The following is a 25,283-nucleotide window of genomic DNA, read 5'->3' on the forward strand; positions in this document are numbered from 1 at the left end:
GCAGCCAGAGATCTTGCATTAGATTCTATCCCAGATCCCAAATCCTGTCACATGTGGATGACTGTCCTCCCTCAACCCAGCGTCTGCTCCAAGGGGGTATCAGTGCTGCTCAGTGAGTGAAATGGTGAGGGAGGGGGCAGAAGTGGGAAACTCATTCCTGTGTGCACAAAATTAGGCTAAAGCGATGGGAGTTTGAGGGGGTTAAAAAAAAAACACTAGCAGTTATACTTTATCTAAATGAGTGAGTCAGTACCATGAATCAATTACTCAAGAGATACTGGTTGGCGCCAGGACCTATTCCAGCCCAGGGTACCCCACCCCTTGGCTTATGATGATATAGGATGCAGGCGTGTGACTGCAATTTATAAATTATCAACAGCCTGTTTTTCCCCTTACTGCCTCTTTAAGTGGGTTAGGAGAAGAAGGTGGGGATCCCAAGGCAAGAATGCCTCAGAGTACAGTCTCCCGGTGAGAGAAACCATCAGCAAGGGGTGGGAGGCCCTCTCCAGGAGCCGATCCCTCCAAGGTGAGGCCCATGATGCATTCTTGGGTGTTGCTCGACATGTCCCAGCCCACTCCAAGCCTTGGCTTCTCTGGACACGAAGTGGATGTTGTGGAAGCCAGGTTCCAACAGGGGCTGAGAATCCCCCACTCGAAATCCCATCTTTGAGTTCCAGGCCCTTTCATGGGATATGCCTCCTCTAAATAGCTCTAATCCAGCCTCAAAGCCTAAACTGCAGGATGCAATGCCCTTACTTCCCCCATCCTTGGAACCTGGCCTCAGAAACTATCACCATCTCAAACTTCTAAGGAGACATTTATGACCATAAATGAGGTTATGAGGTTATCTAGGGAACGTCTACCATTGGTCACAGTTTCTCACTAAATACCCCCCCGCAACCAAGAGCAGCCCATCCTAAAGGCAGCCACACCTTCGTAGGGAGATCTATTTCCTTAAATCAAAAGAAATTTGCGGGACTTCCCTGGCGGTCAAGTGGTTAAGACTTCACCTTCCAATGCAGGGGGTGCAGGTTTGATCCTTGGCCGGGGAGTTAGGTTCCCACATGCCTCGCAGCCAAAAAACCAAATCATAAAACAGAACCAGTATTGTAACAAATTCAATAAAGACTTTAAAAAATGGTCCACATCAAAAAGTCTTTGAAAAAAAAAGAAAAGAAATTTGCCTCCTTAATATGTCCTCTTACTAACCACCCTGGTTTTCCTGTTTAGGGGTAGCTACACAAAAATGGGCTCGACCCTTCTCCATGCAGCAGCCCCTCCGATACTTGCAGCTGGTGCTGGCGCCTCACATAGCCCCCACCCAAGTCTCTTCTTTCCAGTCATAAACGTGAGCATAACTGAAGAAAAGTATTGGACAATGCCAAGTGCACAGCAGACCAGAGCTCTAGAAGGATTTTTTTAAATATTTCTTTTATATTGGGATACAGTTAATTTACAATGCTGTGTTAGTTTCAGGTGTACAGCAAAGTGATTTAGCTATACATATACATATATCTATTCTTTTTCAGATTCCCCTCCCATACAGGTCACTACGGAGTATTGAATAGCATTCTCTGTGCTATACAGTAGGTCCCTGTTGATCATCTATTTTATATATAGTAGTGTCTGTATGTCAATCCCAACCTCCTAATTTATCCCTACCCCCTCCTTTCCCCTTTTGTAACGATAAGCTTGTTTTCTAAGTCTTTGAGTCTGTTTCTGTTTTGTAAATAACATGATTTTTTTAGATTCCACATGTAATTGATATCATATATTTGTCTTTGTCTGTCTGACTTACTTCACTTAGTATGATGATGTCTAGATCCATCCATGTTGCTGCAAATGGCATTATTTCATTCTTTTTTATAGCTGAGTAGTATTCCATTGTATATATATACCACATCTTCTAGAAGGATTTTTTGGAGTGAATCTGTGGTGGGCTGGAGTTGTCATGAGCATCTTTCAGGAGGAGAAATCATCCCAGCTGGCTTTGCAGAAGAGGGATTCTGGCTGAGGGAGAAGAAATGGCACCTCCAGAGGCGGGTCCAGCCCAGATAAAGGCACTTCTTCAGTCTACTTGCCTTGTGTAGTCACCTGACTCTTCCTTAGTATAAAATAATACATTTCCTGTAAGAACTTTAGAAAATGCAGATGAGCAAAGGAAGGAAAATAAAAATACCCTTCATTCTACTACCACCCAGAGATAATTCCATGAATATTTTCACATATATCCTTCAGATTTTTTTTCTCTTTGTGCGTATGTGGTTTAACGAGCCTGTACTGTACATAGTTTGTGCCACGCTCCTTCGTTCCCCGACCGGTTCCCTCAGCGGTGAAAGCACGGGGTCCTAACCACTGCTGGACTGCCAGGGAACTCCCCATGCTTCTTTTCATTTAACAAAATATGGTGACCCTTTACCAGGCCACAAAACAGTTTTCTCCAGGGTTATTTTGAAGGCTGCATTTGCCTTGCATTGGATGGACTTACCATTATGCATTTAACCAAACCCCTACTGGCAGACATGGACGCTGTTCTCTTTTACTTTTTTTCTTTTTACTATTAGAAATGATGTCTGGATGTTCCCAAGTTCTTTAATAATCCAGGTTTCAGGGGCTTCCCTGGTGCTGCAGTGGTTAAGAATCCGTCTGCCAATGCAGGGGACACAGGTTCGAGCCCTGGTCCGGGAAGATCCCACATGCCGCGGAGCAACTAAGCCCGTGAGCCACAACTACCGAGCCTGTGTGCCACAACTATTGAAGCCCGTGCTCCACAACAAGAGAAGCCACCGCAATGAGAAGCCCGCACACTGCAACAAAGAGTAGCCCCCGCTTGCCACAACTAGAGAAAGCCCGCGCTCAGCAACGAAGACCCGTTGCAGCCTAAATAAATAAATACATAAAAATAATCCAGGTGTCTTCCTTGTCATTAATAGTCCCACAATCATAGTTCCTCATGCCTTCTTGGCATTTTGTAACCCGTTTCTCTGGCCATGATCTCCCCGTACCCCTTTGTCCCAAAAGTCATCAAAGGCCCCACATCCATCCTAGTCCATTCAGGAACACAGAAACCGATTGAGTCTTTCAAACCAAGAGACTTTCGCAAAGGGGAACTGGTTACCCAGGTGACGGAAGAGCTGAGAATCCAATCGTGGATGGGAAGCAGCCCAGAGGGTCACCACAGCAGGAAGCTGCTCTGTCCTTTGAGCTAAAGGGGAAAATAGGAGGAGAGGTTGTTATCAGAGCCCAGGCCACCTGACAGAGAAATGGTGGCAGCCGCCTGGCTGGAGGCAGCTGCAGCTCCAGAGGAGACACAGCCATTGTAGGGGATGCCACTCAAGAGATGAGGAAGAAGAGGAGAAATACCCTGACTTCTCTCCTCCAGCTCCACAGCCATCCTCCAGTGCCTCCCATTGGCTGGACCTAACAGGAAACCATTGACAAAGGGGCCTGGGAAATGTAGTTTCCTGCAATTAATAGGAAAGGGCTGGCACAATATCATACGTTAATTCCCCCAAAGCACAGCTCAAATGTGGCTGCGCTGTCAAACAAACTTTGCCAATGACTCAGAGATGACAGAAAACAATTACAACACAGAAAAGAAAAACTTAACTACAGATCCCTGGATATCACGGCCTACTACATCCTAAAGCCAAGCCCTCTAGAGCCTCCTTTAGGGTCTGGCTGTCCTGCTATAGGACTCAGCCTGCTGTTGTGTGGCTGGGGCCGGCCAGACTCTCCCTAGAGGCAGAGATCTCTAATCATGTCTACCCTAACCAGAGTCCAGGCCCCTTCAATCTTCTCTTGAGGCCCAGCAAGAAGAGGAAAATCATTTCCTAAACACCCATCCCAGTGGCTTTCACGTTATCCCTATAGATACACCTCCACATGGTGGGACAGCTTGGGTGAGCTGTTTGAGCCTTCATTGTCACAAACCGAAGGCCCACTCCTGAATTTTTCCCCCATCTCTAGCACAGTAGTAAGAGTCACTGAAATCTCTGATCCTTTATTTTTTTTTTTTTTTTTGCGGTACGCGGGCCTCTCACTGTTGTGTGGCCTCTCCCATTGCGGAGCACAGGCTCCGGATGCGCAGGCACAGCGGCCATGGTTCACGGGCCTAGCCGCTCCGCGTCATGTGGGATCCTCCCGGACCGGGGCACGAACCCATGTCCCCTGCATCGGCAGGCAGACTCTCAACCACTGCACCACCAGGGAAGCCCTCTGATCCATTTTTTCCTAACGTTTTGCAGTTCCCAGACCCCAAAGGCTCAGTGTAGCAGTGCCTGGACCTCTCACCCCCAGCAGCCTCTCTAGGAGGAACGCTATCCCCCTTGACCCTCAAGCATCCAGCATGGCAGAACTGCTTTAATACGTGACACAAGCAGGGGCAGCAGACACCCTATACCTCCTCCTGCCAGAACAAAGCCGAGGAGTCGAGCTTTTCCTCTGCCGCCAGGAACATTCCGGAACATATTTTCTGCTCCTTCATCTGATCCAGTTGTTTTCCTCAGGGTGAATCCCCGAGGACGGAATCAGTGAGGCAAAAGGTATATGTAAGTTGCAGGCTTCTGATACCCCGTGCCAGGCTGCTCCCTGATAAGACTGTATGTCGTGGATTATTTTTATGTTTTCTGCCTCTCAGTTCCCTACTAAGGACTGAAGAATCTTGGGATGAATCAGCCACCAGACCAGATAAACAAGCCAGTCTGTCACTGTTGCTGTTTTCTGCAACTGAGAGGGGAACTCCCTTGGATCCCGCCCAGAACCTGGAATTCCGAAGCAACGACCAGGTACCTTCGTACCCAGCTCCCCATGGCTCAGGCCCCACCTTTCCCTCCTTTCCCCGCCCTCGTGCCTGGGTGGAGCCAGCTGCCAAGGGGCCCAAGCTTCCCAGCCCTCCCTCTGTGCTCAGTCCAGAGTGGAGACCAAAAGAGGGCTCTGTGCCTGGCACCAATGCGGATGCTGCTGATCATCCTGGCGGCAGGATCCCTGGTCGGTGAGTGCTGGTCTCCCTGTGGTCAGACCTGACCCCCACCCAGGAGCCAATGATCAGGGTCGTCTCCCCCAGAACTGCATCCAGCCCCAGCACGACCAGTTTCAATTTCTTCTCTGCTGGGCTGACCTGGGCGCCGAGTTTCCCTGGAGAAGTAGATGCCAGCTCAGGTTGCCGGGGAGGGTGAGAGGGTCCCTCAGACCCTGGGTTCTTCAGAGACTCAGTTGGCCCTCAAGGCTCTGGGGATACAGCCACCTGTCTGAACTGGGGGTGTGGATCCCCCCACTCCAGTGGATGGAGAATTAGCTTAAGGGAATTAGACATCCCTGGACCCCTCAAATCTTTCTGGTAGAAATTGTACCTCTCTTCCTCTGCTTCTGGCTGGCACTGGCCTCACATTGGGAGGTGAGGGAGGGTCAGGAAGGACAAAGCTTGAGTCCAGCCATTGCCTCCTTCCACACCCCCGAGGGGGCCTCTTCCAGCCCCTCGTGCCAGACCTGAAAGAGCATTTTCTCCCAGAGGGCCCAGGTCTGCTGCATTAATAGGTCTTAAAACACCAGAGCTCTTATGAAAACAGGACGAAAGGGCACAATGTTCAAATCCAGTAAAGTGGATGGTTTTGATGTATCATTATGGAGAACTTCCAGACCAATGCATGAGATTCTAGATTGTCTCTCTGCTCCCTGAGATGTTTAAAAAATTCAAGGAACTTTCTGAGGAAGTGAAAGCATAGTCCTGACTGAAGAACGGGGAGGGCTGGCCTCTGCAAGACCCCTTCTACCTTAAGTGCAGGGAGAAGGCCATAAAGGACCACAGCTGTGCCCTGCAGGTGCTGACCAGATCCGCAGCGCTTCCAGCTGCCACCCGGGCTCTCCAGTCCGTCCTCCCCGTGGCATCAAACAGAACATTCACAGCACACTGGACTCATTGTGATCTAGGGAGACTTGATGCCTCTCCCAAGAGACCTCAGACATGTCCCTCCAGACCCTCACCCATTCCGGTTGGAAGACTTAGAGGCTCTTGGCCCTTTACGATGGGGGACACAGGGGAAGCAGCCCTTAGGAGGTTGTTAGGAGTCAGTAAGGTCACTCTGGAGCCCCAGGTGCCTTCACCCTCGGCATTCTTAGGCTGATTCCAGAACATGTTTGAACTGATTTTGTTTGTTTGTCCTTTGCTTCCCACCTGGTTGACATAGACTTGTTTTTTTCAAGCAAATGAGAAAACTTCCTTTGATCACATCTCCCAGGCTGTCGGTTTCTAGACAATACACAGCTCCCCACGATTTCACAATGTAGACTTTCACCCAGGAAGTGCAGAACCGACATGGGCTGAGGAACCGGCGATGGATTTGAGGAGGAAAAGGAATGAGTGGGCGAGAGGAGACGGACGATCTTGTTAGCCCTCAACACCTCCTCAAAGAGAGGGGCCAGCCAAGGTCCACCCACACGACTTCAGGAAGCCAGCTCGAGTTCCCTCCTGAAAAGTGGTGCCAACCTCCACCCAACCTGGACCCTTCACCTCCAGAGCATGTCCCAACCTCAGCCACTTACTCCTCCAGACACACATGGCCCCCCCCAGGATACTGACCCTAACCAGCAACCCTCCCACTGCAGACCCTAGCCAAGCCCACCCCCAGACACACCCTGGCCTTCTCTCAAATCCCATCCTCTCTCTTGCCTGCCCTTGACCTCACCACCTCCCCCAAAGCCACCATTGAGCTCTGACTTCCAGTGGACTCCCTCCCTCAACTTAAGACACAGCCCTGAACCCATGCCCCTCCCCCCAGAACAGACCCCAAGTCTGCCCAGACTCGGGTCCAAACAACATACCAGCCACAACTTGAGGCTCGGCAGCACATCCATCACGTTGGCTAGAGGCGGAAGGAACCCCCTGGTCCCCTAGGCCCCCTTCTGTGGGCTCCAGGAAGCCTGGAACACAAAACGTTCTGCAGCTGCTGGACCTGATCAACCCAGATTCAAAGAGGAATGTGGCCTTAGATTTAACATGTGGACATGCACAGCAGGGTTGGACTGTCCTAATATACTCCCCCTTCCCCACAAATGCCTCCCTTACAGAAATCCTGCATGTAGACTGGGAGTGGAGGGGTAAATAACCCTCCACTCCCTCACACTCTGGACTTGCTGGCGATCGTGATCATGGGGAGTGGGGGAAGGGAGGTGTACACACATCATATCAAAGACACGTGTGCCCTCAGACCTCAAGGCCTTGTCCCAACCGGATCTGCACCTGTTTGTTTCCCGCCCCAGCCAACCTCGGAGCATGCGCAGAGCCAGCTGCCGGCTCCGGCCGCCATTTTCCTGTGCTCTCTTCCTTTCCACAGACCGCGTTAGGAGGGCTGAGGGAAGAGATTTGTAAGTCAAGGGCTCTCATTTACAGTGAAGATTGTTTCGGGGGCAGTGCCCCCTCCCGGCTCCTCTTCTCGGCGCTCTGGCCTCTGCTGCCCCTTCCTTGCCCCATCGTATCCACCCCACAAGCAGCCTAGCACTGTGGTGGGCATTGCAGGCCGCCTCTCTGAGCCTCAGTTTTTCTCATCCGTTAAATGGGCATAATGATAGTACCTGCCTCATCAGATTGTCAGGAGGATTTGATAAGGAGACTTAGCCCGGTGCCCGGCACTTTACGTGCATTTCAGACATGTCAGCTGCTGCTGTGGCCATTATTGTTTATCTTTAGGTAAGTCCAATTACTCCCATTTTAGAGCTGAAGAAATTGAAGTTCTAGTTGCTTAAACAGCTTCCCCAAGGTCACGCTGCCCATACGTAGCCTCAGTCAGAATCCACCTCCTGCGAAATCCGTGTGGCTGGTGAAGGTGCCTTTGCCCTCCTCAGAGGGCATGTGGTGGCTGGGCAGGGATTGGTTCGAGCAGCAGAGAAGCAGGAATTCACAGACATCTTCTCCACCGTCGTCTGAAATTGCTGACTCTGGGCAAGTTACCTCTTTAGACAGTCAACATTTCGTTGAATACCTCTAAAATATTCCATCGGTGAGGACGCTAACTTCAGACGGTGTTGAGAAATGAATGAACACAACAGCATGTGTTGGCAAGGATATGGAATCATTGCACCACTCAAACTTTGCTGGTGGGAATAGGAGATGGTGCAGCCGCCGCTTTGGAAAACAGTTTGGCAGGTCTTCAGAAAGTTCAGCATAGGATCACCGTGCGACCCGGAAATCCCACTCCTAGCTGTATACCCAAGAGAACTGAAAACATGTGTCCGCTTAAAAACTTGTGCACAAATTGCTCACAGCAGCATTATTCAAAATAGCCAAAAAGTGGAAACAACCCAAATGGCCATCAACCGACGAGAAGATAGGCAGAATGTGGTCTATCCACGCAGTGGAATATGATTCAGCCATAAGAAGGAGATAAGCACCAATTCATGCTGTAATACGGATGAGCCTTGAAAACATGATGCTAAGTGAAAGAAGCCAGACACAAAAGGCCACATACTGGATGCCTCTATTTACAGGAAATGTCCAAATAGGCAAATCCATCGAGAAAGCAGATTATTGGTTTCTGAGGCTGGGAGGAGGGGAGGGACGGAAGTCCTGCTCATGGATACAAGGTTTCTTCGTGGGCGATGAACACGCCCTGGGACTAGATTAGCGGCAACCGTTGCACAATTTTGTGAATGTATTAGGAAACCACAGAACTGCATGCTTTAAAGTGGTGCGTTTCACGGAATGGGAATCATAGCTCGATACCAAGGAAAAAGGAAGTGAAGTGGGGCAGGGCTGGTCGGTTAGCCCAGGCTCCGCTGAGTGAGCGCTGGCTCGCCCCTCGGGGCCGCTTGCTGGAGGGCTGGGCAGAGTCTTCGCGCCCTTCTGCTCACCCTGCTCCCATATTTCCTGCAGCTCACATCGCTGAGGACACCCCAGACCTTCTTCAGCACGTGAAATTCCAGTCCAGCAACTTCGAAAACATCCTGACGTGGGACAGCAGGCCGGAGAGTGCCCCAGACACCGTCTACAGTGTGCAGTATAAGACGTATACTCCTCCAACACAAGCCCTTTTGACTCTGCTCTGGAACCAACCCCTCCAAGAAAACCCTTCCTTCTTCCTATGTCCCCACACCCCCCGCCCGGACTGGTGTCACACAGCAACCCTCCCCCAGACATAGCTTTGCTCCTTTATGTTTCTTCTGCCGGGAGAGGTTAGAATAAGGGTTACAAGTACGGGCTCTGGGGGCAGACGCCAGCTCTGTCCCTATAACTCTGGACGGTTGGCTAACCTCACCAAGCCTCCATTTCCTCATCCAAGAAGTAAAGTTAGCAATAGTACCTTCCTCATAGGGTTCAGTGAGGCAGTCATTAGCACGTGTGCCTGGCAAACAACAAGCCCCCAGTCGTTGCTTTATATTGGGTTAGACTGGGCCCATGAAAAGTCATGCTCACCCCCTCCCGGGCCCCCACCCCGCCCCGTTCCTGCTCCTCTCCTCTCCCGGGCAGGAGAGGAGGGTACATGGGCTCAAGGAGTCTGCAAACCTGGCTTCCATTCCTGGTCCTGCCACTCCATCCTGTGGCAAGGCACTTGCCCTCTCCGAGGCCCAAGTCCCTCATCTGTCAATGGGGCTGAAAGCGCCCAGAACGTGAGCTCAGACTGGCTGGGTTCACATCCTGGTTCCCTGCATGCACGCCTCAAACACCTGGACAAATTTTACTTCCTTAACCCCCGGCTCCCCTCCTCGAAAAGGAGGGAGAATAATGTACGAACCTCACAGCACCGTTGTGAGGTTCGTCCGCATAAAGGACCTGGGTACACGTGCTAAGTCAATATTTGATACCGTTACCATTATTAATAAACGACAGGCTTGCTGCCAAGCCTGTTGGTGAAAGGTGTGCTCTGGCCCTTCCCTTGCCCACAGTTATGGAGAGACAGAGTGGCAGGCGAAGGAGGGCTGCCAGCAGATCACCCGGAAATCCTGCAACCTTACCGTGGAGACAGGCAACCTCACGGATCTCTACTACGCCCGGGTCACCGCCATCGACGCGGGAGGCCGGTCCGCCACCAAGATGACCGACCGGTTCAACTCACTGCAGCACAGTGAGTGCCAGCCCCTCGTTGCACGGGGTGCGGGACGGGAAAAGGATGGCCTCTTCCCCTCCGCAGTGGGTAGAGGGCCAGAAGGGCTCTGCCTCCCAGGGCCAGAGTTAGGGACGTGGCTTTTTAGGGAAGGCGCCCGCAACTGGACAGCACCCCCAGTGCGGTCGTTCATCTTTCTCCGTCTCCATCCCCACCTCCCTAGTTCAGACCACCTTAATCTTGCCACTTGAGTGCAACCAAGGCCCCCCTAACTCGGTCCTCCTACTCCTGCCTTGACTCTTTTCCGATCCCTGGTCTTGGTCTCGGCGTCAACGTCACCTCCTAAGTGAGTATCCCCACCGCCAGCCTCAACAACGATGACCCGTTTCACTAGGTCATCGTCTGCTATTCTCTGTCACCATAAACTGTTCACCGTCTTCAGAGCTCAGATCACAATCCACAGTTACTGCGTGTGCTGGCACTTACATCACCTGCCTCCCCTACTGAAAGTGAGCTCCACGAGGGCATGTGTGGCCGTGGAAGCCACTGTGTTCCCAGCCCTTAGCATAGCGCCTGGCACATAGGAGATGCTCAATACATAGTTCGTGAAGGACTGAGTGGATGGATGAATAAGGTGCCAGACTCCTCACACATGGTAAGTAGGTGATGTTCACTAACTGACCTAAAAGCCACAGCGTTTTTTTAAGAAAATAAAAAATAAAGTTAAACAAGTTATTTTATATTGTTTCTTGGCTTGTTCAGTTAATGCATACTTATTGTAGAAAATTTGGAAAATATAGAAATACACAAAGAAAAATAAAAGTAGGCCCAACTAATCTGAACACGTAAACATAACCGCAGCTACTAGCAACTGTATCTACTCTTTTGTGATGTGGTTGGTTGGTTAGTTGTTTTTTGTTTTTGCTTTTGTTTTTGTTTTGCTGTACGTGGGCCTCTCACTGTTGTGGCCTCTCCCGTTGCGGAGCACAGGCTCCGGACGCGCAGGCTCAGCGGCCATGGCTCACGGGCCCAGCCGCTCCGCGGCATGTGGGATCTTCCCGGACCGGGGCACGAACCCGTGTCCCCTGCGTCGGCAGGCGGACTCTCAACCACTGTGCCACCAGGGAAGCCCAGTTGTTTTTTGGTATCGTGAGCATTTGCCCGTGTCATTAAATATTTTTCCACAACACGATATTTCACGGCTGCAAACATGATCCATTCTATGGAAGTACTCTAATTGACTTCCCTAATTCCTTTTTGCAGGACCCTTAACTCAGTTTTTTCAATTTTATAGACAACACTGAAGCGAACATTCTTCTAGCTCAGATCTTTTTAATCTTGGAGGTCAGTGGACTCTTGAGGACTTTCTATAAATTAACCCTGGGGGAGTGAGGTTCATGAAACCCTGAAACTGAGTGCAAGATTTTTGTATATGTACATTTGGGGGGAGAAAATAACCATAGCATTCAATAGCATTCAAATTCCCAAAGGGGTCTATAAACCAGTCAAGGTCGTTTGGTTATTTGGAAATTTCCTCTTGAGAGAGGTTGAAGTTTAGGCCTGGCCTTTGAGGCTGAATCAATAATACTGGGCACCGCAAACATTGTTTGGATATGTAGTTGAACCATCAGTCCCCAAAGCCGTCATAGCCAGTAGACCAGGGGGCAGGTGCTCTGGGAAGACTCAAGGTAAGGACGTGTGGAGGCTGGGACAAGGGTATGATCAGCCTAGGGGTCCAGGGCCCCTCTCCCTGGGCTCTTCCCACTCACCCTTGGTCACCCCTTTGCCAGCCTTACACCCAAACACCAGTTGCTTCTCTTCTCACCTGTTCATTTAGCTGATGCTTTCAGAAGCATGGCTGGGGTTGGGGTGGGAGGGGGTGGAAAGCAGTCATTTCCCAAGGTCCAAGGCAGCCTCTCAGATACTCCTGGCTGATTCTAACTTTTCATTTCTTTTTTCTCTCTCCCTTTTTCCAGCTATCATCAAACCACCTGATGTGACCTGTATCCCCAAGGCGAGATCCATCCAGATGATTGTCCATCCCACCTACACACCCATCCACACAGGGAATGGCCACCGGCTAACCCTGGAGGACATCTTCCAGGACCTGTTCTATCACTTAAAGCTGAACATCAACCACACCTACCAAATGGTAAATGAAGGGTAAATATATGTGCCACCTTGGTCCTTCCCTGCCTTGGAAACCCATTTCCCTCTCTGCATTGCTTCAAGTAGAAAGGAGATGTGTTATATACAGCAGCGTTTCCCAAAACATGTCTACAGCCTACCTCTTGTAGATTCACACACACAATAGCATGCTAAAGCCTCTGACAAGTACTGCAAAGTCAGGACTCCAGTTTCAATTTGCTTAATACAACTTCTCTCTCATGTATTTGATCAGAGAAACGCCTTTTATTTTGCATTACATGTAGTTTTTTTCTTGCCTAATGCCTTCTAACATCCAGGGAAACCACTTCTATTAACATCCTCAGGTGTCCACTTTGGAAAATGCTGGAATCCATTTCTACTGCTGCAGTTCTTTCTGCTGGTTCTCCACTTTCTGTGGGAACTGGATACAGGCAGTGTCTTAAGATCAGTAATACTGAAAGGTGGAAGGCAAAGGCATAAACTGTCAAATGTTATACATTCCTTTTTGTATTCAAAAAAAAAATATGTAGTGTTTCCCCCGGCAGTGTGTGCCACTAATTCATAATTACATTGAATGACTATTCCTGCGCTCAAGGAGCTTATAATCTAATGGGTGGGGAGAGAGTTAAAACAAGAATTCAAGTTCAAATTCATACAGCTATAGGTAGAGGGAAATAAGAGTGTTCTGTGGGACAGAATGGAGTCTGTGAGGGGAGAGAGGAGATGTCTGCTCAGAGAGATCTGGAAAGACCTCTAGAACAGAAAACTTTCTGGTGCTGAGATCAATTTCTGAGGTATATCAGGTAATATATGCTTATTGTGTCATTTAATCTTCATCACAAAACCTATGAGGTAGTTGCTCTTATTTCCATTTTCTGAATGAGAAAACAGAGGTACAGAGAGGTTAAGTCACTTGCTCAAGATTGTTCAGCAAATAATAGCATAGTCAAGATTCAAATCCAGCTTTGTTCCAAGCCCACATTCCTCTCCTCCCTGCTCCACTGGCCTACACTGTCCCACCATGATCAGAGAGAGAAGCAGGAACGCTGAGGATATTGTTAGAAAGCACGAAACTGTCCATTTGGGCTGAAGCATAGGGACACGTAGAATAGTTTCTCAAAACATGGTCCCAAACTAATGGCATCAGAATCTCCTGCAGCCGTTGTTTACAATGCAGGTTCTTGGGGGCTTCCCTGGCGGTCCAGTGGTTAGGACTTCACCTTCCAATGCAGGGGTTGCGAGTTCGATTCCTGGTTGGGGAGCTAAGATCCCACATGCCTCACGGCCAAAAAACAAATGAACAAAAAAACCCATAAAATGCAGGTTCCCGGGCCCCCTTATAATCCACTTCATCACATTCTAGAGTCGCACCCCTGGGATCAGAATTTTAGTGAGCAACCCAGTGCTTCTTACTCACTCTGAAGTTTGAGAAACACTGATGGAGAGGAACAATACTAACCCTAAGAAGACAGGCTGGGACCATGCCGTAGAGGTCGGGAGGGCGGATGGGGGAAGCTTTATTTATTTCAGTAGTCAGGGGGAGCGATTAGAGATTACACAGCAGGGAGAGTCTTTATCACAACTGATTTTTGGCAAATATTTGGCATTTGAATATTTTATTGTTATTGACTTACAGCTTAATTCAGTTTGTGATCAGAGGACATATTCTGTATGATTTCAGTCCTTTATGGAGACTTGTTTTATGGCCCAGCATATGGGCTATCTTGGTGCATATTCCACACGCACTTGAAAAGAATATGTATTTTGCGGGTGTTTTGGTGGAGTGTGCTCTATAAATATCAATTAGATAAAGGTGGCTAATAGTATTATTCTATCTTCTATGTCTTTCCTGATTTGGGGGAGGTCTATTGTTCTCTTAATTGCTGGGAGTATTACGGTCTCCAGCTTTGATTGTGGATTTGTCTATTTTCTCTTTTAATTTCGGGCATATCTGAAGCTTTATTATCAGACACACATTTATGATTGTTACGGCCTCCTGGTGAATTGACCCTTTTATCATTATGAAATGTCCCTTTTGATCACTAATAATACTCTTTTTATTGAACCCTACCTTATCTGCTGTTAACATAGTGACTCTAGCCTTCTTACATTTATAATTTTCATTGTATATCTTTTTACATCCATCTATTGGCAACCTACCTGTGCCTTTATATATATTTTTTTTTTTAATTTTTTTTTTTTTTTTTTCGGTATGCGGGCCTCTCACTGTTGTGGCCTCTCCCGTTGCGGAGCACAGGCTCCGGACGCGCAGGCTCAGCGGCCATGGCTCACGGGCTTAGTTGCTCCGCGGCATGTGGGATCTTCCCGGACCGGGGCACGAACCCGTGTCTCCTGCATCGGCAGGCGGACTCTCAACCACTGCGCCACCAGGGAAGCCCTATGCCTTTATATTTAAAGTGTATCTCTTGTAGACAGCGTTCTGACAGTCTTTCCCTTTTTAAAAATTGAGATAGAATTCACATACCACAAACTTCACCCCTTTAAAGCATAGGATTCAGTGGGTTTTAGTATATTCAAGAAGTTGTCCAACCCTCACCACTATTTAATTCTCTCTATTCTATTTTCAAGTTCTCTGACTCTTCCGTCATCTCCAATCTGCTGTTAAAACCATTCAGTGGGAATTTTTACTTTAGATATTGTATTTTTCAGTTCTAAATTCTCTAATTTTTATAGTTTCTAGTTTTTATAGTCTCTAGTATTTATAGTTTATGCTACTGAAAATTCCTAGTCATTCTGTCATTCTGAGCACGTTTTCCTTCACTTCCTGGGCATAGTTAAACTAGCCACTTTAACACTGTCTGATAATTCAAACATTTTGGTCATCTTGGGAGAGGTCACCATTAACTGTCTTTTCTCCTGAATATGAATTACATTTTCTCTTTCTCTACATGTCTAAAAATTTTGGAGTGCATCCTGGACATTGTGAATGATATGTTGAAAGGACTCTGGATTCTGTCAAATTCCTCCAAAGAGTATTGATTTTTGTTTGTTTCTTTGTCTTAGTGGGCAGGGAATTCGGCTGAACTTCAAACTCCAGAATCTAGTAGGCAGTGAATTCGGCTGAACTTCAAACTCCAAAATCTCAGTTCAGTAAAGTTCAGTTGAAACTTTAGCTGGGCTGCTTGGAGTCTACCCTGCTCATATGCATACTTGAGGCACCAGCCAGGGATTTGGGCAAAGTTTATACACAGAATTCAGGCTCTCTCTCTGTGAACCTCTCCTACCTGTGATTTCTCCCTCACTTTCCAACTTTTGCGATTGCCCTGAACTCTGTCTTCTGGTTACTCAAACCAGTAAGATTACAGGGTTTTTAATCTACGTTTCACCCACTCCACATGGTATAAATGGGGGCCTGCCTCCAGGCTACAAGACATGAAAAAAGAGAGAGAAACTCATTCGGTGGCATGCGCTTCCCCCTTTCTCTGGTGTCTGCCTGCTTTTACTTACTTTCCAATGCCTATAGGTAGTTTTTATTTTGGTCCGAGTTTATAGCTGTTATTTTACGGCAGGTTTGGCCAAAAGAAGCTATAAATTACTGGGAGCAGGAAGAGGAGAGATCAAATGTAGAAATGAAAGAGTGATCAGGGTGAGAAGTCAGGGGGGCTATTGCAATGGTACTAGGCTGGAAAAGATAAGGGCCTGAACCAGGGTGGAGGCAGTGAAAACCTGGAGAAGGAGGACTCTTGGGGCCTTGAAAACTCTACTGGGGTTCATTTCAACCATATGAGTTCCACAAAACAATAAGCTGTTAAATCCATTCATGCACCTCTTCACCCACTTTCACCCCCTTCAAAAGAGAAAACAACAAGTAACCCTAAACCTTGGCCTCCACGTGCCTGGAAAAGAGAAGGCATAGCTGAAACGCAAAGGACCAAAAAGAAAATTCTTAGCTTTTAAGCTCACAAGAACATAGCTCCTGGCCCTTTCAAGAAAAGTTTATGGATTATTTCAGGGTAATCAGTTACAAAGGATATGAGAGGGGTTTGTCCAGAACGGTTTTACGGTTTGAGCCTTGGACATTAGAACAAGAGAGACGTTATTAACAGAATGAGGGAATCAAATACAGGTGTGGGTGTGGGGTTGGAGATGCGGCAGGACCCAGAGAGAGGAGATCAGGCTATTTGGACATGTCAAGTTAGAGATGCTCACAGACTGCTGTCCAGTAGGACGCTGGCGGTGTGTGCCAGGAACTCCATAGCTCTTACTGAGATCAGTTTGGGGTTTATCCACACATTGGTGATCACCAGAGCCACGGGTCCAGAAAAGATCACTAAGTGAGAAAATATGTGGAAAGAGAAGAAAGAATGGGTGAAGAGTGAAACTTGCAGAACAACACTGAGAGGCTGAAACCAGTGAAAGAGCAATCGGAGAGGTAGGAGGAGAGCCAGAATGATGGAATGAGGCAGCCGAGGGAAGAGTTCAAGGTCAGAGACGTTCGAGACATGCAAGAGGGCAAGAACTGAGAAGAGGCTCTAGCAGAAGGATGGGCAGATGCAAAGGAGCAAGGGCTTACTTCAGAAGCAGAGTGTTTGCAGGAGCGACAGGCATTCAACATCACCAGAGCCTAAAGGACCAAGCGGGCTGTAGGGAGGGAAGAGTGAACCAGGGGGCCTGTAATATGACCCGGCCATCAAAGGATTTTGAATAGAGGAGCTTTGTAATTATAGTAATTGTTTAGAAAGATCACTGTGGCACCAGGATAAATTTGGAAGTAGACAGGGACAAAACCAGAGACTGGTGACCAGTAAGGAGGCCACTGCAAGAGTCCAGGCCAAAGATATTGAGGCCCAGTTAAGGCAGAAGCAATGAGGAGACAAGAGAGGGATGGATATTCAAAGCGTTTTTTATATTTTATTTTTTTTAAGGGGGGGGGGCTTCCCTGGTGGCGCCGTGGTTGAGGGTCCGCCTGCCGATGCAGGGGATGCGGGTTTGTGCCCCGGTCCGGGAAGATCCCACATGCCGCGGAGCGGCTGGGCCCGTGAGCCATGGCGGCTGAGCCTGCGCGTCCGGAGCCTGTGCTCCGCAACGGCAGAGGCCACGACAGTGAGAGGCCCGCGTAACACACACACAAAAAAAGTACACGGTGTTTTTCATAGAAGAGGTGTTGCAAACCCAAACGATTCATGTTGGCAGATGAACGGAAAGGCCTATCACATGCAGAATTATTTGCGAGGTTGTGTACTGATGTCTGCAACTTACTTGGAAATGGATCACAGAAATAAGACGAATTGATTGATGGAGGGATGGATAGACATGTAGGAAAGCAAGCATAGTAAAATAATTGTAGAATCCTGGTGGTTGGTATAGGGGTAGTCAATGTGAATTCTTTCAACTTTTTCCTAAGTTTGAAATATTCGTAATAAAATGTTGGAATAAACTTAAATGCATATCACATATCAGCCACTAAATCATGATCCAAAGACTTAAAAAAAAAATTCTACTGAGGGGGCTTCCCTGGTGGCGCAGTGGTTGAGAGTCCACCTGCCGATGCAGGGGACACGGGTTCGTGCCCAGGTCTGGGAAGATCCCACATGCTGCGGAGCGGCTGGGCCCATGAGCCATGGCCGCTGAGCCTGCGTGTCCGGAGCCCATGCTCCGCAACGGGAGAGGCCGTGGCAGTGAGAAGCCCGTGTACCGCAAAAAAAAAAAAAAGAAAAAAGAAAAAAAAACTGGGGGGGAAAGAGGAGAACTGGAAGAAGGAAGAATGGTGGGGTGTTGATGGTTGATGACGGTGGTGATAATAACAGCGGCTGGTATTTAGAGTGCATGCTATGTGCCAGACACTGTTCCAAGTGAAAGTGCATGAAGTTTGCATCTGATTGGATTTAGGGAGAAAGCAGAAGGGAGGGGAATGGGAAGGGAGCTCTGCAGACTGATCTACCAGTTTATGGTTTGGGCAGCTGGTGGTACCATTTTACTAAGTGCAGTAACCCAGGCAGAGGTGTACGCGGGCTCCACATAGAGGTTGGTGTATAAGAGATGTTGTTCTGTGTTCTCCGTCAAATTCAGCACCTTGGAGGGAAGCAGAGAGAATTTGAGTTCTTTGGCCTGACCCCTGACACGGAGTTCCTTGGGACCATCGTGAGTTCTGTTCCAACCTGGTCCAAGGAGAGCGCCCCCTACGTGTGCCGAGCGAGGACGCTGCCAGGTAAGTTCAGCCGAAGCCAGAGGGAACTGGGACTCCTGAATTCAAACCTTGACTCTGTGCTTTCCCCCCTGTAACCAAGGTGAGGCTTGGCAGTGCTCTAAAAAACCACAGAAGGATTACTAGTGTATTATTAAAGTCAATCTTTGTTTATTCATAAGTGAGTTAGCTGTTGGGTTATCATAACAAATGTTTAATCTCCACCCTCCAGCCTATGTCTGAATTTCCTCTCTCTGGCAAGCTGCGTGTGTATCCTGGCAAAGCAAATTCACCTTGATGCTAACTCAAGTGAGAGATCCCAGGAAATAATCTGCAGATGGGAGAGCAGAGAAGATAAAAAGATCCCTCAGTACCTTCTAAAGTCAAATAAAAATAAGTGATTATAATAGCATTTCTGCAGTGCCAACCAGGGACCAGACACTATGAAACACAGTTCTCATGCTTCTGTGAAGCATCTTTGTCCTACTGAGGAAACTGAGGTTCAGAGTGGTTAAGTAACTTGCCCAAGATTGCACAGGTGGTGAGGGATGGAACTAGGCCTAATTCCAGAGAACACGTTCTCACCACTGCACTACCATAGAAAGAGTTTTGAGTCATTGGCTCAGTGGGGTGGTATCCCATCCCACTCAACTCTAGCACATTGAAACTCGACTCTCATCGTAAGCATCATGATGTTTTTATTAGTGCTTATTTTCATAGAGATAGAAATGTAATGCTCCAAGTTTAGAGGATGAAAAAAGCAATCGCATGGGACTGGATGGATTTGGGAAACAGTCTCCACCTTAGTCATCCTGTTTAGATTAATGATGTCAGTAGGTGATTTCTGTTCTGATGAATAGAAGCGAGGCAGCTGCTAGAGGCTGGGCCCGAGGGTATAACTGCAGCTTGGTAGAAACATCATAGGGTAGGTTCTGGTCCTCAGCTTTGTTCAGAAACTCAGCTCGTCGGTTTCCCCAAAAGCCCACAGGAGACTGAGTTCTCCACCCGAGTCCCAGCGCATTTGTTTTCATGGGAAGATATGCCTGGCGGAACAACAGCCAGCACTGATCTCTTGCACAGGGCATGCCCTTCCCGGGGAAAGGGCCACATGAAGACCAGAATAGAACTTGGCAATAAGAGAACTAGAAAAAGGAAACCAACTTCACAGGCACTGAGTTGGGAGTGTGTATATGATTTGTGACTCTCCCTTGGACCTTCTAGATAACTGTCATTCATTCCTGGCCCGCCCCTGCCCTCCTGCTTATGGACAACATGTGGGCCACTCCACCCATATCCTTCTGTTGGTTTGTCCATACGTGATCTAGCTCATGATATGATATCATGTTTTTCTAAGACTGTAGCTGCTTTTATATGAATCATACTTCATGGTGGCTATTTCTTGGTGACATATAGAAGCACCTTATCCTTTAAAATCAAGTATATTAATAACAATTCCTACCATGTATTAAGTACCTACTCTATTGCCAAACACTGTGTTAAATCCTTTCCATATATTATCCCATTGAATCCTTATAACAATCCTGCAAGTTGTATAGCATTATCCCCATTTTACAGAGGAGGAGCTCTGGCTCGGAGAGGTTAAGCAACTTGCCGGTGACCACACAGCTGGTCAGTGAACCTAGTTAAGTTCATCTGACCCTGAAGCCTGGGCTCTAACCACCACTTTGCAATTTTGTTTAGAGTCTGTCCCCTCTACTGCACATTTATTCCTCTTACTTCCATATCATAATGAAACGTCCTGCCCTTGACCCTGTATACAGGGGTCTGTCTTATCCCCAGAGCCCAGAATCCATCCTTTATCTACCTCTCAGAATGTCTTGGACCATCATCCCAGCATCCTGATGCTGGAAAGGGCTCTAGGTGTTGGTTCACCCCACATCTTAATTTTACAGATGAGGAAATGGAGTCGTCGTTGTGTAGTGGCTGTGAGAATGAGCTTTGGAATTATACATGTCAATCCTGGCTTCTCTGCTGAGTAGCTGTGTGACCTTGTTCAAGTCACTTAACCTCTCTGAGACTCAGCTTCATTATCTGTAAGGAGTGAGCATCCATGGCCATCTGTTTGGTGGGATAACATTGGTAGAGCACCCCACACAGTGCATGGCATGTAGTAATAGTTCAATCATCGCTGGCTACTGTTATTAATAAGTGGTAGGCCAGAGAGGGTCGTGCAGAAGATGAGGGTCTCATCAGTGGCTGAGCCAGACCTCTAACACTCCACATTCCAGTGTTGCTTCCATTATTTCTTCCTACTTCCCCGTGAGTGAAATGGCAGAAATGTTCCAAGTCCCTGTCCTGTCCTGGTACAGGGAGCAACAGTTTTCCAGTTACATTAGGCATGTCATGTAGAGACATTTGGGTCCTGTCTGGAAGTACATGTGACAGGGGAAGTAGGAAGATGACCCCGAGAGCCCCAAGCCACAGGGCCTGGGGGAGGAGCAAGGAGTGGACTAGAAGTAAAGGCTCTACAGCAATTCCCAGCGTTCACAGTCATTGCCAAGGTCACTGGCAACTGATGATCAAGTCCCCAAGCCGAAGCCACACAGGGGCCAGGAACAGAAGGAGGGTGACTTGGAGAGTCAAGACCCCCAGTGAATACAAATCTCCAGTTTTAGCAAAAACTCCAGCTACCTCTTCCTTACCAAGCCACTCGCCAGTCCCACTTGAATTGGTGACAGGAAGTGTGTCATGCCAAGACCTGGCTGCACCCACCCATCCCAAAGATGCAGGGCCATAGGGAGGAGGCTCAGCATAGAGCCCTTAGTCATCCTCTCCTTCCGTTTTTGAAAAGGTGGTGCCTCCCCACTCTCCCTCCTGAGTGAGGTCTTCTCGGCTCAGGTCTTGGTAGAGAGGTGGGGAGGACAGACCCCTCCCATTGTCACATCTCCCCTCCCTTTGCCTCTTTGCCCCGCCCCCACCAGGAAGGCAGGACTGTCCTTAGACCCAGGCAAGAGGGACCCTTTTCTGAGCCCCGCACTTTATTTTTATTTATTTATTTATTTATTTGCGGTATGCGGGCCTCTCACTGTTGTGGCCTCTCCCGTTGCGGAGCGCAGGCTCCGGACGCGCAGGCCTAGCGGCCATGGCTCACGGGCTTAGTTGCTCCGCGGCATGTGGGATCTTCCCGGACCGGGGCACGAACCCGTGTCTCCTGCATCGGCAGGCGGATTCTCAACCACTGCGCCACCAGGGAAGCCCGGAGCCCCGCACTTTAGAAGGCCCCGTTCCGGCCCTGCTCTGGCCATGGCCCTCCCCGCAAGATTGACGAGTCCTTAGGTCCACATGGGCAGATCCCCCTGGAAACTGTGAGCTCCGAAATTCCCTGTACAGGTGGCCAGAGCCTGTGTCCAGTCTCGGCAGATCTCCTCCTTGGGTCTTTCTTCCAGAGGGCAGACACTCTGTTGATGTTCAGGCCCTCGGCCCAGAGGGTGGCCAGCGGGTGGGTATTTGTAGGCGGCGTGGATGAGCTTGGCCATGAGCCCATATCCCTGGGTGTGAGGCCCCTGGCGGTGTGGGCTGGAGCCAGGCTGGGCCTACGGGAGCTTCCCCCTGCACCTCCCCCTTTCCACACAGCACCCCGAGGCGTCCAAGAATCAAAAGTCAAGCCTTCCAGGTTGTTATGAAAAGTATATCTGTCAAAGTGGGAACACAGAACATATTTTATTTAACAATGTAAAAACATGATCAAATTCCGAATATTTAGACGTACGGTGTGTGGCCCTCCATTTGTGCCCTCGCCCCGGGCCCTGTAAGTACTGGGGATAGGAGAGGCCTTCCCAAGACCGGCCCTAAGAGGCAGGGGAGGAAAAGGCCCAAGTTGGCAGTACCCACACTGACAACCTCACCCTTCCTGTTCTGGCCTCTTGCTCACCTAGATCAGACGTGGACCTACTCCTTTTCCGGCGCCTTCCTGTTCTCCATGGGCTTCCTGGTCGCAGGGCTCTGCTACCTGAGCTACAGATACATCACCAAGCCGCCTCCGCCTCCCAACTCCCTGGTGAGCAGGGGCCCCGGGGAGGATGGAGAGGCTGAGGGGAGGGCACGGGCCCCAGGACCCCGACTCTCCCTCATTTCTCCCTCTAACCTAAAGATGTGGCTGGCAGCTCCCCCGGTGTATGGAAGAGAGCTAGGGATCAGGAAGAGAAGGCGTGGAATAGAAAACCCACGTGGCTTTCAAGGGGGCGCACACCCTGCCTGAAACGGGCAGCCCAGGTACCGCCACCTGGGATCGCAGGCCCACTGTTGCCACATCTTCACATTTTTTCCAGCAAAGTCAGAATTTCAGACTGTAATGTAAAATCTCTCAGGTTTCAGATCTTGGCAACTAATTTTTTTAAACTAAGCCCCCGCAAACCATACGCGTCACATCGGCAGCCCAAGTCTGGCCACCAGAGCTGCATCTTTGTTAAAGCAGCCATGCCCGCTGCAGAGCCTGCACAGTCTGGGGCCTGCAGACGCAGCTCACGCCCATCCGCCCCTCCAAGTCAAAGGCTAGATGAGCCATTTCCTGTAAAACTCTCGGGGCCTCCCCGTCCCCCATTCTTCCCCACCCTTCTCCCCGCGTGAGGCCCTTAGGGACCCAGGGCCGAGGCAGTTGAGCCAGCACCTCGAGAGCATTCCCCAAGGGCACCCCAAACCCGAGCCAGCTGCTTCCAGAGTGCCCGCCTCCTAGAGAAAGCACAGCCTACCCGCTCTCCCTAGACAACCAGACTCTGGAAGCGGCCCTCAGCTCACAGGCCGGGAGCCCTGTCCCTTCACAGAGGCTCCAGCACTTAGAGGAATCCCTGAGAAGGGATACGGGGATCGCACATCTTGGAAAAGCCCCCAGATGGTCTACCCCTTCCCCTCCACCCCCAGCCCTGAGGAGGACCGCGGCACGCACAGCACCCTCGGGGAGCTTGAACACACCCTAACGGGCACACTGTTCTCCCTGCATAGAATGTCCAGCACGTACTGACCTTCCAGCCTCTGCAGTTCATCCAGGAGCACATCTTAAGCCCCGTCTTTGACCTCAGCGGCCCGAGTGGCCTGGCCCAGCCTGTCCAGTACTCCCAAGTCAACGTCTCTGGGCCCATCGAGCCTCCAGGAGCCCCACCGCGACACAGCCTGTCTGAGGCCGCCTACCTTGGGCAGCCGGACCTCTCCATCCTCCAGCCCGCTGGCGGGCCACCTCTCCAGACACTCCCCCCACTGTCCTATGCCCCCCAGGCTGCCCCTGAGGGCGGGCCCCTGTCCTATGCACCTCAGGTAACCCCCAAAGCTAACGCCCCCTCCTACACTCCCCAGGCCATCTCGGAGGCCCAGCCTCCTTCCTACACCCCTCAGACCACTCCGGACAGCTGGTCTCCTTCCTACGGCATATGCAGGGAAGGCTCTGGCAGAGACTCCCCACCTATGACACTCTCTGGTCCCAAACACCTCGGAACTAAAGGTCAGCTCCAGAAAGAGGCACCATCCGGAAGCTGCAGCCCAGGTGGCCTTTCTCTGCAGCAGGTGACCTCCTTGGCTATGGAGGACCCCCAAGAAGTAAAATCCTTCCACCGGCATCTGGGGGCTCACACAGACAGAGAACCTGACTCTGGTGTCATATGCGGAGAGGAGCCAAGGACACGAAGCTACGTAAAGGGCCAGCTGCCCCTCCTCTCCTCTGTCCAGATCGAGGGTCACCCCGTGTCCCTCCCTTTGCAGACTCCTTCCTGCCCGTGTTCCCCCACAGACAAGGGTCCGAGTCCCTGGGGCTTGCTGGAGTCCCTCGTGTGTCCCAGTGATGAGGGTCCAGCATCCGAGACTGAGGCCAAGAGCCCAGGCCCTCGGGCCCCAGACCTGGAGTCGCCCACGGAGCTGGACTCTCTGTTCAGAGGCCTGGCCCTGACGGTGCAGTGGGAGTCCTGAGTGGGAACAGGGTGGGCCTGGGGCTTCCTGCTGTCCCCACCCTCACCTCGCATCCTTGACCGTCACTCCCGCACGCAGTGGCGCTGTGCACTGTACAGCCCGGCCCCGGGGGGTGCCCTTGAGGAACCGGGAGAAGGACGATGACAGACCCCGCCGTGGCTGAGCTCCTTGGGAGCAAAAAGGCATGAGAAGGGCTCCGGCCAGAGGAGTTACAGAAGTGCATCATATACAAACGAGCGAGCGGAAATGAGCATGTGCACGCCAAGTTCTGCAGGACAGGACGGACAGTCAGCGTGCAGGAGTTAATATGGGGAGCCTCCCGGAGACCCAGGGCCCCAGCTCCTAATACACTGGACGCAAAGTTCTCCATGAGCCTACCTCTCTTCATTCCTGGCCACTTTCATAATCTAGTTCAGCAGAGTGAGGCCTCTGCATCCTCTGTGGTTCCCCAAAGGCTAGAAAAGGAGCCTGAAAAAGGACACCTCACAGCAGACTGGGCAGAACCAAGACAACCTGCACTTCTGCCAAGTCCAGAGGCAGCCTGATGGAGAGACTCCAGGGAGGGGTGCGGCCTGCGGCTCATCCCCAACCTGAGCTACTGCCTGGAATTGCACCATTTCAGCTTCATTCCTCTACTAGAGGCTTTACCCCAAGTGAAATGCAGGTCCACCAGGGAGGGAGAACACAGAAGCCTTTTCTGTCGGCAGGAGTTTCGGACCCTATCCTGGCAGCAGGGTTTGAAAGGAACATGGGGCCATGGGGCAACCGAAGGAGACACAACTACAAACTGTACCTACTTCACAACTTTGGAAACTCAGCCTTGGATTCAGCCCACTTGGGTTCAAATTCCGGACTTAGTACTTACCAGCCATGTGACTTCAAGCAAATGAATCACGGCTCAAAATCTCAGTTTCCTCATCTGTGTCATGGGGATAATAACACTGACCTCACAGGGTTGTGGTGAGGATGAAATTAAATAATGTCTGCAAAGTGTTTCATAGTGCCTGGCTCATGGGCAGTGCCCAATAAACAGTAGTATTTCC

The 25,283-nt window shown here is 49.9% G+C and overlaps 1 protein-coding gene across 3 annotated transcripts; it reads left to right on the forward strand.

Moving 5' to 3' along the window:
* Window positions 1–4,897: 4,897 nt before the first annotated feature.
* Window positions 4,898–25,283, forward strand: IL22RA1 (interleukin 22 receptor subunit alpha 1). Of its 3 annotated transcripts, none has more exons than XM_067017850.1 (7): window positions 4,898–4,993; window positions 8,867–8,990; window positions 9,877–10,055; window positions 12,011–12,186; window positions 18,213–18,351; window positions 22,224–22,345; window positions 23,287–25,236. In XM_067017850.1, exons 1-7 carry the CDS (start codon window positions 4,951–4,953, stop codon window positions 24,238–24,240), a joined length of 1,737 nt encoding a protein of 578 aa, XP_066873951.1. In that variant the 5' UTR covers window positions 4,898–4,950; the 3' UTR covers window positions 24,241–25,236. The 3 variants fall into 3 exon arrangements, with proteins under 3 accessions (XP_066873951.1, XP_066873993.1, XP_058918225.1); XM_067017892.1 differs by having other exon boundaries at window positions 4,903–4,993; window positions 8,867–8,983; window positions 23,287–25,283; XM_059062242.2 differs by having other exon boundaries at window positions 4,911–4,993; window positions 8,867–8,999; window positions 23,287–25,282.

The sequence above is a fragment of the Kogia breviceps genome, chromosome 1 (assembly GCF_026419965.1).
Source record: "Kogia breviceps isolate mKogBre1 chromosome 1, mKogBre1 haplotype 1, whole genome shotgun sequence".
Classification (NCBI taxonomy): Eukaryota; Metazoa; Chordata; class Mammalia; order Artiodactyla; family Physeteridae; genus Kogia; species Kogia breviceps.

Excerpts from the sequence above, each read along its gene's own strand:
- IL22RA1 (XM_059062242.2), top strand. The coding sequence starts at position 4,951 with ATGCGGATGCTGCTGATCATCCTGGCGGCAGGATCCCTGGTCG. Across the intron at positions 18,352-22,223 it reads CCGAGCGAGGACGCTGCCAG|ATCAGACGTGGACCTACTCC; the intron begins GTAAGTTCAGCC and ends TTGCTCACCTAG. Across the intron at positions 22,346-23,286 it reads CTCCGCCTCCCAACTCCCTG|AATGTCCAGCACGTACTGAC; the intron begins GTGAGCAGGGGC and ends CTCCCTGCATAG.